Source organism: Salmo salar, chromosome ssa09, assembly GCF_905237065.1.
Source record: "Salmo salar chromosome ssa09, Ssal_v3.1, whole genome shotgun sequence".
Taxonomy (NCBI): domain Eukaryota; kingdom Metazoa; phylum Chordata; class Actinopteri; order Salmoniformes; family Salmonidae; genus Salmo; species Salmo salar.
Window position 1 is genome coordinate 115,666,753 of NC_059450.1, and position 17,322 is coordinate 115,684,074.

The following is a 17,322-nucleotide window of genomic DNA, read 5'->3' on the forward strand; positions in this document are numbered from 1 at the left end:
GGGGCTTTGTCTAGTGGTTTTCTTGTTCCCTGCGAGCCTGACTGCTTAGATAGGGCCTGCCTATCAAAAACAGCATGAATGTTATCTCTCATTCATTTCTACCCATAGGAGCTCTATTTATGATTTGTAGGCCTGTGTTCTGCCAATAGGATCTGTTGTGTAGTGATGAACTTTTTTGCTCTGAGGACATTGTGCGAGGCATGGAAAGAAACATCTGCAAGTGATATCTCCAGACGGCATGATACCAAATTGAACCTCTATTACATCTCGGCAAATGTGACGAGACATGCAATTTGAGATCATAATTAGTGATCACAGTCTGTCCGCGGAGTCTTTTTTTCAGGACCAGAGGAAAACATTTTTTTTGATATAGAGGAAAGCAGCGAACATTCAATGCAGCCTTTTAAAAGGCAGTTTGGTCTTCCCTAGTTGCCCAATTAGTATCTCTCTCCTCTCTCCCGCTATGTATGTGGATTTGTGTTTGCGAGAACTATATCATCACGTCTTTTAGAACTGCTGCTGGCTTAGACAACACTGTTAGATGTGAGATAATTATGTATCGTTACATAAGGTCCTGTTCTGCTTTTGTAAGTTTTTCAAACAAGCCATAAGGAAACTACTTTAAGGATGGTGGGTAGTAGAATGTCAAAAAGAGGTTAAATGTGAAGGAATGCGTCAGTTAATAGTGACTGTACTGCAGTTGTCTTAAGTAAGGTGTAGCGTTCCAACAGCTTTGCTTCTGACCTCAATCTCTTCAGGAAACATTCAGCGCTGAAATTTACATTTACACGACTTACAGTAGTGAATGCATACATTTCATACTTTTTTTTTTTTTTTTTCTGTGCTGGCCCCCCGTGGGAATCGAACCCACAACCCTGGTGTTGCAAACACCATGCTCTACCAACTGAGCTACAGGGAAGGCTGTAGCAGATTAAACATTGACATCACACAGCAACGATGTGGGAATTTAAATGAGACATGGAACACCCTCCAAATAATGAATTGAATAATGACAATGAATCATTCCCACAGTCTTTCTTATTTATATATTTTGTTCTCTCTTTCTCTCCTTCTCTTGTAGGGTCAGACCCAAGGCCAGTAAGAATCTTTGCATGGAAAGATCGTCCGGCAGCCTCCTCCCTAGAGCTTGTGGGCATGGCAGGATGAGTGCCTGCGTTCGATGATGATGGCAAAAAAGCAAGATGCAAAGGCGCCCACCTACAACCTGGTCGTGGTGGGCCTGTCCGGCACAGAGAAAGAGAAGGGGCAATGTGGTGTGGGCAAGTCCTGCCTGTGCAACCGCTTCGTCCGCCCCAGCGCAGACGACTTTTACCTGGACCACACCTCCGTGCTAAGCACCAGTGACTTCGGGGGACGTGTGGTGAATAATGACCACTTCCTGTTCTGGGGGGAAACGGGGCGGGTGCTGGAGGAGGGGCCGGAGTGCAGGATGCATGTGGTGGAGCAGACAGAGTTCATTGATGACCAGACGTTCCAGCCACACCGTTCCACAGCCCTCCAGCCCTACATCAAGAGGGCTGCCTCCAACAAGCTGGCCTCTGCAGAGAAGTTGATGTACTTCTGCACGGACCAGCTAGGGCTGGAGCAGGACTTTGAGCAGAAGCAGATGCCAGAAGGGAAGCTGATGGTGGATGGCTTCCTCCTCTGTGTGGACGTCAGCAGGGGCATGAACCGCAACTTTGACGACCAGATGAAGTTCATCACTAATCTCTACAACCAGCTAGCCAAGAACAAGAAGCCAGTGGTTCTGGTGCTCACCAAGTGCGACGAGGGGGTGGAGCGCTACATCAAGGACTCTCACACCTTCGCCTTGGCCAAGAAGAACCTCCAGGTGGTGGAGACATCAGCACGCTCTAACATCAACGTAGACCTGGCCTTCCTTACCCTAGTGCAGCTGATAGACAAGGGCCGGGGCAAGCCCAAGATCATCCCCTACTTTGAGGCCCTGAAGCAGCAGAGCCAGCAGATTGCCTCGGCTAAAGACCGCTATGAATGGCTGGTCAGCCGCATCGTGAAGAACCACAATGAGACGTGGCCCAACATCAACCGGCGCATGCAGACCTCCTCAGAGTACAAGGAGTATGTCTTCCTGGAGGGCACGGCTAAAGCCAAGAAGCTCTTCCAGCAGCACGTCCACAGGCTCAAACAGGAACACATTGAGCGAAGGCGAAAGGTCTATCTCAGCACCCTGCCTCAAGCACTGGGTTCCCTAGTCCCTGAGCTGGACGAGATCGACCACTTGAGCTGGTCCGGGGTCCAGAAGGTTCTGGAGACTAAGCAAGACTTCTCCCATTGGTTCGTTGTGTTGGATGACACCCCCTGGGAGACCACGCCACACATAGACAACATGGAGGACGAGAGGATTCCCCAGGATCTCCTGGAGACCCCTGTGGCTGAGACGATTTACGAGAGCCACCTGGAGCACCTGAAAAATGAGCGCAAACGGGCGGAGATGAGGTGGGAGTTCAAGGAGAAGCTCATTGCCTCTCCCTTCATCACAGCAGGCAAACCCTGGGAGGAGGCACGCAGCTTCATCATGAATGAAGACTTCTATCAGTGGCTCGAGGAACCAGAGTACCTAGACATCTACAACAGGCACCAGAAGGAGATCATTGACCGAGCCAAGGAGGACTTCCAAGAACTGCTGCTGGAGTACTCGGAGCTCTTCTATGAGCTGGAGGTAGACGCCAAGCCCAGTAAGGAGAAGATGGGGGCCATCCAGGAGGTGTTAGGGGAGGAGCAGAGGTTCAAGGCCCTGCAGAAGTTGCAGGCAGAGAGGGACGCTTTGGTTCTCAAGCATATCCACTTTGTCTACCACCCCACCAAGGAGACCTGCCCAAATAGCCCCCACTGTGTGGACTGTAAGATTGAACAGGTTCTAGCCTCCAAGTTCCCCACTCGATACTCCTTCTTCGATAGCCATAAACCGGGCGACGGGAACGCAGATCGGATAAACCTGGTCATTCTGGGTAAAGATGGCCTTGGTAGAGAACTGGCCAATGAGATCAGGGCTTTGTGCACCAATGATGACCGGTACGTGCTGGATGGGAAAATGTATGAGTTGTCCCTCCGGCCCATAGAGGGTAACGTGCGTCTGCCGGTCAATTCCTTCCACACGCCTACCTTCACCCCCCATGGCGTCCTGTGTCTCTACAACTCTAAGGAGTCACTATCCTACATTGTGGAAAGCATTGAGAAGCTCAGAGAGTCCACGCTAGGCCGAAGGGAAAACAGTCTATTTCAGCTGCCCATGAACCTGCTCCTAGTCACCAAACGGGGAGTAGGGTCCATCAGGGACATTGGGGGGGAGACGGCCCACACACTTATTCTCCAGGGGCAGCAGGTGGCTGGGAAGCTACAGTGTGGTTACCTAGACCCTGCCTCCCCTGGGGTGGGCTATGGACGCAATGTGAACGAAAAGCAGATCAACCAAATGTTAAAAGGTCTGTTAGAATGCCGTAGGCCCCCTGGGAGCATAGGCAGCAGCTCCCCTCCTTTACCCCCTTCCTTCAGAGACTCTCACTCCCAGCCCATCCCCGAGACAGACCTGCGGATAGTCATGTGCCTGATGTGTGGGGACGATTATGATGTGGAGCAGCTCCTCTCGCCTCTCCTGCTGCCCCAGCACTGTCGGCCGGCCTCCAGCCTGAGCAGTGGCACGTCCGTGCTCCTAGAGCTCACGGTGGGGGCCCAGAGGCACACCATCGACCTCTCCCTGCTCTCCTTCCACTCCTCATTTGCCCTACGGAAAAGCCGGCTGGTGCACGGCTACATTGCCGTGTATTCTGCCAGGCGCAAGGCGTCCATGGAGACCCTGTGTGCGTTCCTATGCGAGGTGCAGGACATCATCCCCGTGCAGTTGCTTGCGGTGGGGGAGAGCCAGGCTGAGCTGTCGGACTCTGAGGTGGCCAGGGACCAGGTGAGGCAGGGGGAGGAGCTGGCCCGGGAGATCGAGGCCAGGTTTAACACAGTAGTGTGCGGGCCTGGAGGGGTGGTGGGAGGCCTGCACAGGATAGACCTCTTCCAGCCCTTCCTGAAGGAGGTTGTGGAGAAACGCACCATAGTGGAGGCCACACACATGTACGATAATGTAGCAGAGGCCTGCACCACTGAGAGCATGAGCCCGGCCCGCTGCAATTCCCCCAGCCCCATCAACACCCTGCTAGACTCTGAGGAGGACGTGGAGCCCTCGCCTCCCTACCCTGACGTTACCCTCACCTCCCACCTGGGGGGCTTCAAGCTCCCCGACCTGGAGTCCAGCGACGCCTTCTCAGTCATCTCCGAGATCAGCACCTTTGAGAGCAAGCTCAACAACAAGGTCCCCCCCCAGGTGCGGCCCAAGCCCACCATACGGAAAGTCAACCTGGGGCCCTACATGGACCAGCAAGGGACCAACCGCCGCTCCTTACCCCCTGCTGTCACCTGGGCACCGGGCAGCGACGGTGGCTATGACCCATCGGACTATGCCGAGCCCGTGGATGCCGTGACCAAACAGAGGCCCACAGAGGAGGAGAGCATCTACTCAGTGCCCCATGACAGCACTCAGGGCAAGATCATCACCATCCGCAACGCCAACAAGCATTCTAACGGCGGGGGCAATGGCTCGGATAGCGAGGCTGACAGCAGCTCCCTGGAGCGGAGGCGGAAGATGTCTGCTCTGGGGGTGAAGCCGCGGCTGTACCGCGACCGCTCGAAACGCCTGGGCAAGTTCAGCAGCTTCCGCACTAGCTTCTCCATCGGCAGTGATGATGAGCTGGGGCCGCCCAAAGCACCGGAGGAGCTGGGCGGGGCGCACAAAGGGGACAACTCCATTAACGAGGAGGGTGAGGACCCCAAGAGAAGGAACATCCTCAGAAGCCTGCGCAGAAACACCAAGGTATGTGCACCAGTGTGTTTATGTCTGTGTATTGTTCATCAACATCACGTCAGGTTGCATACTTTCAGTTTTTGTATTATTTATACCGGTGACATACTGTATATAGAGCATCTCGAGAAAGAGAAAAACAGCTGTGACTCATTTAGATTTCATCCTATGACTGACTTCATATACAATCTCTATCAATCTATTATAGACTACTTAATGATTTTCATCTGTTTAATAGGGTTTTGTCTTCACCTACCACCCTTTATCAAAGTTACCTAGCAACAGTGTTCCTAATGCACTGATCAAATCAAATCCAATTTATTTGTCACATACACATGGTTAGCAGATGTTAATGCAAGTGTAGCGAAATGCTTGTACTTCTAGTTCCGACCATGCAGTAATATCTAACAAGTAAACTAACCTAACAATTTCACAACTACCTTATACACACAAGTGTAAAGGAATGAATACGAATATGTACATAAAAATATATAAATGAGTGATGGCTGAACGGCATAGGCAAGATGCAGTAGATGTTATAGAGTACACTATATACATATGAGAAGAGTAATGTAGGGTATGAGAACATTATATAAAGTGGCCAGTGATAAATTGATTACATCAATTTTTCCATTATTAAAGTGGCTGGAGTTGAGTCAGTATGTTGGCAGCAGCCACTCAATGTTAGTGATGGCTGTTTAACAGTCTGGTTTTGAGATAGAAGCTGTTTTTCAGTCTATCGGTCCTCGCTTTGATGCATCTGTACTGACCTCGCCTTCTGGATGATAGCGGGGTGAACAGGCAGTGGCTCGGGTGGTTGTTGTCCTTGATAATCTTTTTGGCCTTCCTGTGACATCGGGTGGTGTAGGTCTCCTGGAGGGCAGGTAGTTTGCACCTGGTGATGCGTTGTGCCGACCTCACTACCCTCTGGAGAGCCTTCCGGATATGGGCGGAGCAGCTGCCGTACCAGGCGGTGATACAGCCCGACAGGATGCTCTCGATTGTGCATCTGTAAAAGTTTGAGTGCTTTTGGTGACAAGCCACATTTCTTCTGCCTCCTGAGGTTGAAGAGGTGCTGCTGCGCCTTCTTCACCACGCTGTCTGTGTGGGTGGGCCATTTCAGTTTGTCCGTGATGTGTACGCCGAGGAACTTTAAAACTCTCCACCCTCTCCACTACTGTCCCGTCAATGTAGATAGGGGGCTGCTCCCTTTGCTGTTTCCTGAAGTCCACGATCATCTCCTTTGTTTTGTTGACATTGAGTGTGAGGTTATTTTCCTGACACCACACTCCGAGGGCCTTCACCTCCTCTTTGTAGGCCGTCTCGTCGTTGTTGGTAATCAAGCCTACCACTGTAGTGTCGTCTGCAAACTTGATGATTGAGTTGGAGGCGTGCGTGGCCAGGGTGAACAGGGGAGTAAAGGAGAGGGCTGAGAACGCACCCTTGTTTTTACCTACCCTCACCACCTGGGGGTGGCCCGTCAGGAAGTCCAGGACCCAGTTACACAGGGCGGGGTCGAGACCCAGGGACTCGAGCTTAATGACGAGTTTGGAGGGTACTATGATGTTAAATGCTGAGCTGTAGTCGATGAACAGCATTCTTACATAGGTATTCCTCTTGTCCAGATGGGTTAGGGCAGTGTGGTTGCGATTGCGTTGTCTGTGGACCTATTGGGGCGGTAAGCAAATTGGAGTGGGTCTAGGGTCTCGGGTAGGGTGGAGGTGATATGGTCCTTGACTAGTCTCTGAAAGCACTTCATGATGACGGAAGTGAGTGCTACAGGGCGGTAGTCATTTAGCTCAGTTACCTTAGTTTTCTTGGGGACAGGAACAATGGTGGCCCTCTTGAAGCATGTGGGGACAGCGGACTGGGATAAGGATTGATTGAATATGTCTGTAAACACACCAGCCAGCTGGTCTGCACATGCTCTGAGGATGTGGCCGGGGATGCCGTCTGGGCCTGCAGCCTTGCGAGGGTAAACATGTTTAAATGTTTTACTCAGGTTTGCTGCAGTGAAGGAGAGCCCGCAGGTTTTGGTAGCGGGCCGGGTCAGTGGCACTGTATTGTCCTCAAAGCGAGCAAAAAAGTTGTTTAGTCTGTCTGGGAGCAAGACATCATGGTCCGCAACGGGGCTGGTTTTTCTTTTGTAGTCCGTGATTGACTGTAGACCCTGCCACATACCTCTCGTGTCTGAGCCGTTGAATTGCGACTCCACTTTCTATGTACTGACGCTTAGCTTGTTTGATTGCCTTGCGGAGGGAATAGCTACACTACATTTACATTTAAGTCATTTAGCAGACGCTCTTATCCAGAGATACTTACAAATTGGTGCATTCACCTTATGATATCCAGTCAAAAAATACACTGTTTGTATTCGGTCATGTTTCCGGTCACCTTGCCCTGATTTAAAAGCAGTGGTTCGCGCGTTCAGTTTTGCGCGAATGCTGCCATCAATCCACGGTTTCTGGTTGGGGAATATTTTAATTGACGCTGTGGGTTCAACATCACCGATGCACTTGTTAACCTGTTAGGGCTAGGGGGCAGTATTGACACGGCTGGATAAAAAACATACCCGATTTAATCTGGTTACCACTCCTACCCAGTAACTAGAATATGCATATACTTATTACATATGGATAGAAAACACCCTAAAGTTTCTAAAACTGTTTGAATGGTGTCTGTGAGTATAACAGAACTCAAATGGCAGGTCAAAACCTGAGAGATTCCTTTACAGGAAGTGGCCTGTCTGACCATTACTTGAACTTCTTTTCCATCTCTATCTTTTACTAAGGATCTCTGCTCTAACGTGACACTTCCCACGTCTTGCATAGGCTCTCAGAGCCCGGGAAAAAACAGAATGTCGTCTTTCCAGCCCCAGGCTGAAACACATTATCGCCTTTCTCAAGTGGCCGATCAAGGGACTCTGGGCTTATGCGCGTGACCCGACCGCCCCCGCCTTTGTGATTTTTTTCCTCTGTTTGCCGAAAAGGAGATTCCCTGTCGGAATATTATCGCTTTTCTACGAGAAAAATGGCGTAAAAATTGATTTTAAACAGCGGTTGACATGCTTCAAAGTACGGTAATGGAATATTTAGAATTTTATTGTCACGAATTGCGCCATGCGCGCGACACTTCTTTACCATTTCGGATAGTGTCTGGAACGCACGAACAAAACGCCGCTATTCGGATATAACGATGGATTATTTTGGACCAAACCAACATTTGTTATTGAAGTAGCAGTCCTGGGTGTGCATTCTGACGAAGACAACAAAAGGTAATCAAACTTTTATAATAGTAAATATGATTATGGTGAGTGCTAAACTTGCCGGGTGTCTAAATAGCGAGCCCGTGATGCCTGGGCTATGTACTTAGAATATTGCAAAATGTGCTTTCACCAAAAAGCTATTTTAAAATCGGACATATCGAGTGCATAGAGGAGGTCTGTATCTATAATTCTTAAAATAATTGTTATGCTTTTTGTGAACGTTTATCGTGAGTAATTTAGTAAAATGTTAGCGAATTCCCCGGAAGTTTGCGGGGGGTATGCTAGTTCTGAACGTCACATGCTAATGTAAAAAGCTGGTTTTTGATATAAATATGAACTTGATTGAACAAAACATGCATGTATTGTATAACATAATGTCCTAGAGTTGTCATCTGATGAAGATCATCAAAGGTGAGTGCTGCATTTAGCTGTCTTCTGGGTTTTGGTGACATTATATGCTGGCTTGAAAAATGGGTGTCTGATTATTTCTGGCTTGGTACTCTGCTGACATAATCTAATGTTTTGCTTTCGTTGTAAAGCCTTTTTGAAATCGGACAGTGTGGTTAGATTAACGAGAGTCTTGTCTTTAAATAGCTGTAAAATAGTCATATGTTTGAGAAATTGAAGTAATAGGATTTTTAAGGTTTTGAAAATCGCGTCACAGGCTGCAAGTGGCTGTTACGTAGGTGGGACGAATTCGTCCCGCCTAGCCCAGAGAGGTTAATGAACTCGCACACCGACTCAGCGTATTCGTCAATGCTGTTGTTCGCCACAATGCGGAACATATCCCAGTCCACGTGATCGAAGCAATCTTGAAGCGTGGAATCCGATTGGTCGGACCAGCGTTGAACAGACCTGAGCACGGGTGCTTCCTGTTTTAGTTTCTGTCTATAGGCTGGGAGCAACAAAATGGAGTCGTGGTCAGCTTTTCCGAAGGGAGGGCGGTGGAGGGCCTTATAAGCGTCGCGGAAGTTAGAATAACAGTGGTCTAGGGTAAAGCCAGCCCTGGTAGCACAATCGATATGCTGATAGAATTTGGGGAGCCTTGTTTTCAGATTAGCCTTGTTAAAATCCCCGGCTACAATAAATGTAGCCTCAGGATATGTGGTTTCCAGTTTACATGGAGTCCAATGAAGTTCTTTCAGGGCCATCGAGGTGTCTGCTTGGGGGGGAATATACACGACTGTGATCGAAGAGAATTCTCTTGGTAGATAATGCGGTCGGCATTTGATTGTGAGGAATTCTAAGTCAGGTGAACAAAATGACTTGAGTTCCTGTATGTTGTTATGATCACACCATGTCTCGTTAATCATAAGGCATACACCCCCGCCCTTCTTCTTACCAGAGAGATGCTTGTATCTGTCGGCGCGATGCGTGAAGAAACCAGGTGGCTGTACCGACTCAGATAGCGTGTCTCGAGTGAGCCATGTTTCCGTGAAACAAAGAACGTTACAGTCTCGGATGTCTCTCTGGAATGCTACCCTTGCTCGGATTTCGTCTACCTTGTTGTCAAGAGACTGGACATTGGCGAGTAGTATGCTCGGGAGCGGTGCGCGATGTGCGATGTGCATGTCTATGGAGCCTTTACCAGAAGACCGCTCCGTCTGCCCCTTCTACGGCGCTGTTGTTTTGGGTCGCCGACTGGGATCCGATCCATTTTCCTGGGTGGTAGGCCAAACAGAGGATCCGCTTCAGGAAAGTCGTATTCCTGGTTGTAATGTTGGTGAGTTGACGTTGCTCTTATATCCAATAGTTCCTCCTGACTGTATGTAATAAAACCTAAGATTACCTGGGTTAACAATGTATGAAATAACACAGAAAAAAACGAAATACTGCATAGTTTCCTAGGAACGCGAAATGAGGCGGCCATCTCTGTCGGCGCCGGACATAGAAACTGCAAGGCTGATTTAAAGAGCATAGGTGTGTACTTCCTCACCTGTGTGAGTGCATGAGCTACGCACAGGTTTTCTGTGTTGTCTCTGCTCACTGGAGCCCATCTCATTGGAGTCTGACTTGCTATAGAGGGTCTAGGTCTGGGTTTCCTTCCAGGCTCTTTAAATCAGCCTTGCCTTCTCTCACTCTGTGGGCCTACTTTTCTCCTGCTTCGCAGTAGTCCTCCAAACTAGCCCAATCATGGGTGGAAGCAGAGAATCTTCAGCTGTTGAACTCACCCAGCTCAGGAGAAACTGTTTTATTGAATCAGGAACACAGTGGACGCTCAGGCTATGGCTAGTTGTGTATGTGTGTCAGTTTCCCTTCATATGCGTGCGTGTGTGTGTTTTGTAAGTGTTTGTGTGAGCTGTCTATTATTCCACAAACAGACAAAATTCTCATACTTGAATCCATGCTGACATGGCTCACTATAATTTGACACAAACGCCGTTAAAACTGAAGGTACATTTTTTGCCAGCATAGTTTGACATTTCTTTCACCGGTCCCCCGAATGAGGGCATTAACTACAGTAAAAAGAGAGAATTATTATACCGGTCTCTCTGTACAGCAGTTTTGTTTTATCCTGGATTAAAGCAGCCCTAGCTCTAACCCACTCATTACAAATTACAAACCTGTTACTGCCACAGCCCTAGCTGCAGTCCCATAGGCTGGCTTGTTTTTAAAACACACTCTTTGGTAAGTAGATCTGTGCAGATTAGACCCAATGGCTTTATGAAATGCTTTGTTCAGAGGTAGGCTTTTCATTAAGTGAATAGAGAGCGATTGGCAGCTGAGTGATCCAACTGTGCGCCACCAAAACATGCCCAGAAACTAGTGGGACATGCCCAGAGACTAGTGGGACATGCCCAGAGACTAGTGGGACATGCCCAGAGACTAGTGGGACATGCCCTGGGTTTATTTTCTCCTCCTCCCACACATTCTCCTTCCCCCATTCCCTGACTGTCTCCCTCTCTTTACCTTCCTGCTGATGAAGCAGAATACAGTGAATATAGGACTCATACATGGGCGTCACCCTCCCTCCCTCCCTCCCTCCAACACTCTGCAGTGAAACATTTGACCCAACACCGTCAGTCTTATCTGCCTGCCATAGCTCTCATTCACACAGAGAGGCTGACACGTAAGTGCCACCTAAGTGGGAGCGAAGGCAGTGTATATGATTAGACTGGCTGGGAGAGAGACACAAACCACCCTGTCGCTGTGTGTCTGGCTGTGTGTGTGTGGGTGATAATTACCATGGGTGTCAGTAGGGAGGACAGGGTGATTTATGTTTTCACACACAGTAGTGATGTCCCTCTACTCCATAAACCATATAAGTGTTTAGTTGTATACTGTATGTCCTGAACGATGCTCCGTAACATCACAAATCTAGAGTGAATTTGGTTGGCGGAACCAGTATAGGGGAAACTTAATTTAAGCCACCAAAACAAAACTGCTTAATGGGACTAAGATGGCGACTCCCCAGACTGCAGAGCACAGCCTTAGGGCTGATCTGGGGCCTGTGTCTCCGCTCCACTTACATTAAAGCCTTTATTACTTAATGGGAGCCATAATGTCATCAGGTTCCCAGGTCAGCTGTCACTCTATTGATGAGGGTCGCTATAGAAGCAGCTGTAGCCTGGTCAGTATAATAAACAGAGAGTGTCCCTGTAAGTCTGATCTGAGGTCAGGGTAGAACCAGCCAGTCTTGTGTCTGCCTGGCCGCCGTTAGGCCTCAGCAGTGAGTACACAGTAGAAACTAACTAACCCTCTCTCCCTGTTCAAATACATTCACCCCAGGCTGTGGCCGGCTGACTTGGCAGAGGTCTCTCTCTGCCTTGTTCATTCTCTTCTCTCCCCAGCCTTTTTAAAACCTCTTCAGCCGACAAGTGGAATAATTTAAATTCCTGCATCACCTAGTTCCATTCTAAGACGCCGCACACAGAGAGAGGGAGACATTGGTGGAATCCTGGTCTCGTGTTTTTTACTTTTATTATTAAGGACGTGTATTATTTTCCTTGTGTGGTAGAGGTCTGTTGTCTTCTCAGCGTTGGCCACATCCTGTCTCAGTAAAAGAAAAAGAAGCAGAGCAGAGTTTTGGGTTGTGACTATAGCCGGGTGAATGTAGGGTGGTGGGCAGGTCGGTGGGGTGGTGGGCAGGTCGGTGGTGGTGGTGGGTAAAGTAATGGGGGGGTGTAACTGGAGCAGAGGGGGCTGGTCTGAGAGTATCATGCTGCTCTGCTCTGCTCTCGCTGCCTGGGGTGGGGGGGGGGCGGGCTTCTCGGGACAGCAACACATTTCCGCTGAACACCATTTAAGTGCACCCACCGTACAAGTGAAGTTACGGCTTGAACGGCACAGAAGTAGCTGTAGTAGCTTATAAGAACAAATGAAATGCTGATAACAGCAGGAGGTTAGCGGCTTACTAGAAACGATGATTGCGTTTCGGTAGGGACAATGTTCGAGGGATGCAGTGTAGAGGAAAGGGAGTATGACAATGGAGAGGAAAGAGTGCAGAGGATAAAGAAAACAGAGAGAGGTGAAAAGTGGAATGAAGGTGTGTTATCACACCCACAGCTAGAGATAGGAATGTACGATTCTTATCAGCTTGAGAAGAATCTACTGCAAGGGCGTGTATGTCTGTTGTGCTGATTTGATACAGTAGATGCCCATGTTAAGAATGAAAGTATTAAAATTGCGTCCATATCTATGGTCCACAAATCTATCCATGTCTTGGATGGATGATGAACAGAGAGGATAACACCGTTCTCATCTCTCTCCCCCTCTCTCAGAAACCGCGGCCCAAGCCCAGGCATTCCATATCCAAAGTAGAAAGCAACTACTTTGGCGTGCCATTGGCCAACGTGGTGACACCTGACCGACCCATCCCGCTCTTCATCGACAAGTGCATCCGATATATTGAGGCAACAGGTAAGCGTGCACGTGTTACACAGAGGCTGGATTGTTGTTCTGAATGGATGCTGTTGATTACTGAGACTATTGAGGAGATCAATATAATGGCATATAGATGGAGAAGGTGGCTTTATTGATTTACTCCTGTACTCGTTCCATATTACTATTCAGGGAGCAAAGGTTGCAAGCCTCAATATCAGCAAGGTGTCTGTCGCTCTCTCTCTGTCGCTCTCTCTCTGTCGCTCGCTCTCTGTCGCCGCTCGCTCTCTGTCGCTCGCTCTCTCTCTGTCGCTCGCTCTCTCTCTGTCGCTCGCTCTCTCTCTGTCGCTCGCTCTCTCTCTGTCCCCCATTGGCATGGGAAACATGTTAACATTGCCAAGCAAGTGAAGTAGATAATAAACTATAAAAATGAACAGTAAACATTACACTCACACAAGTTCCAAAAGAATAAAGACATTTCAAATGTCATGTGGCTGTGTGTGTGTGTGTGTGTGTATATATATATATATATATATATATATACATACAGTGTTGTAACGATGTGCAAATGGTGAAAGTACAAAATGGAAAATAAATATGGGTTGTATTTACAATGGTGTTTGTTCTTCATTGGTTGCCCTTTTCTTGTGACAACAGGTCACAATACTTGCTGCTGTGATGGCACACTGTGGTATTTCACCCAGTATATATGGGAGTTTATCAAAATTGGGTTTGTTTTCAAATTCTTTGTGGATCTGTGTAATCTGAGGGACATATGCGTCTCTAATATGGTCATACATTTGGCAGGAGGTTAGGAAGTGCAGCTCAGTTTTTACCTCATTTTGTGGGCAGTGTGCACATAGCCTGTCTTCTCTTGAGAGCCATTTCTGCCTTTGGCGGCCTTTCTCAATAGCAAGGCTATGCTCACTGAGTCTGTACATAGTCAAAGCTTTCCTCAAGTTTGGGTCAGTCACAGTGGTCAGATACTCTCTCTCTCTCACTGTGCACTCTCTGTTTAAGGCCAAATAGCATTCTAGTTTGCTCTGTTGTGAATTCTTTCCAATGTGTCAAGTAATCACATTTTTATTTTCTCATGATTTGGTTGGGTCTAATTGTGTTGCTGTCCTGGGGCTCTGTTGGGTCTGTTTGTGTTTGTGAACAGAGTCCCAGGACCAACTTGCTTAGGGGATTCTTCTACAGGTTCATCTCCCTGTAGGTGATGGCTTTGTTATGGAAGGTTTGGGAAACGCTTCCTTTTATGTGGTTGTAGAATGTATTGGCTCTCTTCTGGATTTTGATAATTAGCGGGTATCGGACTTATACTGCTCTGCATGCATTATTTGGTGTTTTACGTTGTACACCGGGAATATTTTTTAGCAGAATTCTGCATGCAAAGTCTCAATTTGGTGTTTGTCCCATTTTGTGAATTATTGGTTGGTGAGCGGACCCCAGACCTCACAACCATAAAGGGCAATGGGTTCTATAACTGATTCATGAATTTTTGGCCAGATCCTAATTGGTATGTCAAATTTTATGTTCCTTTTGATGGCTTAGAAGGCCCTTCTTGCCTTGTCTCTCAGATCGTTCACAGCTTTGTGGAAGTTACCTGTGGCACTGATGTTTAGGCCAAGCTATGAATATTTTTGTTGTTGTGTGCTCTAGGGCAACGGTGTCTAGATGGAATTTGTATTTGTGGTCCTGGCGACTTACTGGGATTTACTGTCAGGGGGCCCAGGTCTGGCAGAATCTGTGCAGAAGATCTAGGTGCTGCTGTAGGCCCTCCTAGGTTGGGGACAGAAGCACCAGATCATCAACAAACATTTAGACATTTGACTTCAGATTCTAGTAGGGTGAGGCTGGCTGCTGCAGACTGTTCTAGTGCTCTCGCCAGTTCGTTGATATATATGTTGAAGAGGTTGGGGCTTAAGCTGCATCCCTGTCTCACCCCACGGCCTTGTGGAAAGAAATGTTTTTTTTGCCTATTTTAACCGCAGCGGACATGGATTTTATAATATCGTATGTTTTTTCCAAGGTAATTGGAGAATCCAGTGGGATCTGGTAGTTTTTATTAGTCGATTCTAAGATTTGTATTTGATCATGTATATGTTTTTGCTGTTTGTTCGTTGTTATAGAGCCAAAAAGATTGGCTCTCAAAGATCGGCTATGAAAAAGCCAACTGACACTTACTCTTGAGTTGCTGACTTGTTGCACCCTCGACAACTACTATGATTATTATTATTTGACCATGCTGGTCATTTATGAACATTTGAACATCTTGGCCATGTGCTGTTATAAAATCTCCACCCGGCACAGCCAGAAGAGGACTGGCCACCCCTCATAGCCTGGTTCCTCTCTAGGTTTCTTCCTAGGTTTTGGCCTTTCTAGGGAGTTTTTCCTAGCCATTGTGCTTCTACACCTGCAATGCTTGCTGTTTGGGGTTTTAGGCTGGGTTTCTGTACAGCACTTTGTGATATCAGCTGATGTAAGAAGGGCTTTATAAATACATTTGATTTGAAAAAGATTGGAGAAGTGGTTTACCCATACATCTCAATTTTGGATAGATAGCTATTTGTGTTGTTTGTTTAGTGTTTTCACATTTTCCCAGAAGTGGTTAGTCTGTGTATTCTTCAATTACATTGAGCTGATTTCTGACGTGCTGTTCCTTCTTTTTCCGTAGTGTATTTCTATATTGTTTTACTGATTCACCATAGTGAAGGCGTAGACTCAGGTTTTCTGGGTCTCTATGTTTTTGGTTGGACAGGTTTCTCAATTTCTTTCTTAGGTTTTTGCATTTTCTCTCTCTTAATCTTTCTTTCTCTCTCTCTCTCTCTCCCCTTTTCACAGTTTTCACTTTCAGCCCACATACCTCTACCTTTCCATTCCTTCTTTATCTCGTTCTATTCCTCTCCCTCTCTTATCAATCCCAAGTCAGTGATTTATCAGTAGTTTCTGGTGGGACTGTGGTTCTCCCCGGAGGAGGCTTCTGTAGTTTTCTCTAAGTCAGAGCTGTTCCTGTGATAAGAGAGCAGGATGTCTCTCTCTCTTCCCCTCTGCTTCGCTCTCTCTGTTGGAATTGTTCTGCTGTTCGTGTTTGCCCGTGGCGCTGTAGGAGGCCATAGTGACAGTCAGCAGTGGCCCTGGGCAAAAGTAGTGCACTATGGAGGGAATAGGGTGCTATTTGGGAAGCGGCCTCTGTTGTATTGGAAACTTCCTGGGAGCTGTGTTCGTTGTGCTGTGTGGTCTGCATTAGTTCTGTACAAGGGATAGTTTTATGCAGTGCTTCTGGGTTAGTGTATGTTTGTGTGTGTGTGCACGTGCACATTGATGTGTGAGAGTTTGACACTGTGTGTGCTCGTGTGTGTGTGTGTGTGTGTGTGTGTGTGTGTGTGTGTGTGTGTGTGTGTGTGTGTGTGTGAGCAGATTAACCTGGCACAGGTTCCTTGACTGTTGTGTGTGTGTGTGTATCTTTCTGTTTGTCGGTCTGTCTCTGTCTGTGTGTGGAACTGGGTGCACAGATGGGCCTGTGCTCAGTTAACCCTGCTGCCACACTCTGCTCTAATGCCCCTTCATAATACCTCACTGCCCTGGGCCCACAAGGGGCACGTCGCTCAGCCTAACATCAGCTGTTACTCAAGCCTCCTAGGAGACTAGCGCGTGTGTGTGTGTGTGTGTGTGTCTCAGGAAGGTGGTTGAAGTGACAGGTCTGAATACACAGGGGAGTTATTATATGGAACCTCTTTGACACTCTAGCAGGAAACTGATTCCATGATGCGAATGTGAGCGTTGACTGTAGAATGCTAAATCGAGATCACAGTATTCTGCGTGTTGCTGTGTTTGTGTGAGGATGCAAAAGCCATGACATGCCTTATTGACATTCTTGGCAGTGCATTCCTGGGTTATCTCTTGTCTGATTTTTAAACCTTTCCCACACAGGGATTAAAGTCAGACGCCTCTGCGCTGTCATGTGCGGGTAAAGGGGCCAGAGATACGCACTTGAGTCAGGGCACCAGCGAGGCGCTCGCTGCCACCCTTGCCTACCTGAGTGCATATAGCTACCACAGGGGGCAGAGTGGAGTGGCACACACACACACACACACACACACACACACACACCTGCTCCTTAGTTCACCTCCTGCCTGCCTCCATCACTTTTTCACCTAATCCACCATTTCCTCTCCTCTCTTCCCCTGCAGATTCCCTTGTGTCCTCGTTTGACCCTCTCTCCATCTAGTCTTTCTTTTACTCACTTCTCTCTACCCCACTGTCCTCATCTGCTTAGTTTTTTTCTACACCCCTGTCTCTCTTCCTTGCACGCTCGCTCTCTCTCCCCTCTCGCTCGCTCTCCTGCGTG

At 47.9% G+C, this 17,322-nt stretch overlaps 1 protein-coding gene across 2 annotated transcripts in view; it reads left to right on the forward strand.

The window, feature by feature from the left end:
- arhgap35a (Rho GTPase activating protein 35a) overlaps positions 1 to 17,322 on the forward strand; it is a 104,825-nt gene that overhangs the window by 56,402 nt on the left and 31,101 nt on the right. For both annotated transcript variants that reach the window (XM_045724377.1, XM_014213449.2), the window contains exons 2-3: positions 1,082 to 4,897; positions 12,872 to 13,010. In XM_045724377.1, coding sequence (XP_045580333.1) covers positions 1,181 to 4,897; positions 12,872 to 13,010 — 3,856 coding nt within the window. In that variant the 5' untranslated portion in view covers positions 1,082 to 1,180. The remainder of the gene's footprint in view (positions 1 to 1,081; positions 4,898 to 12,871; positions 13,011 to 17,322) is intronic.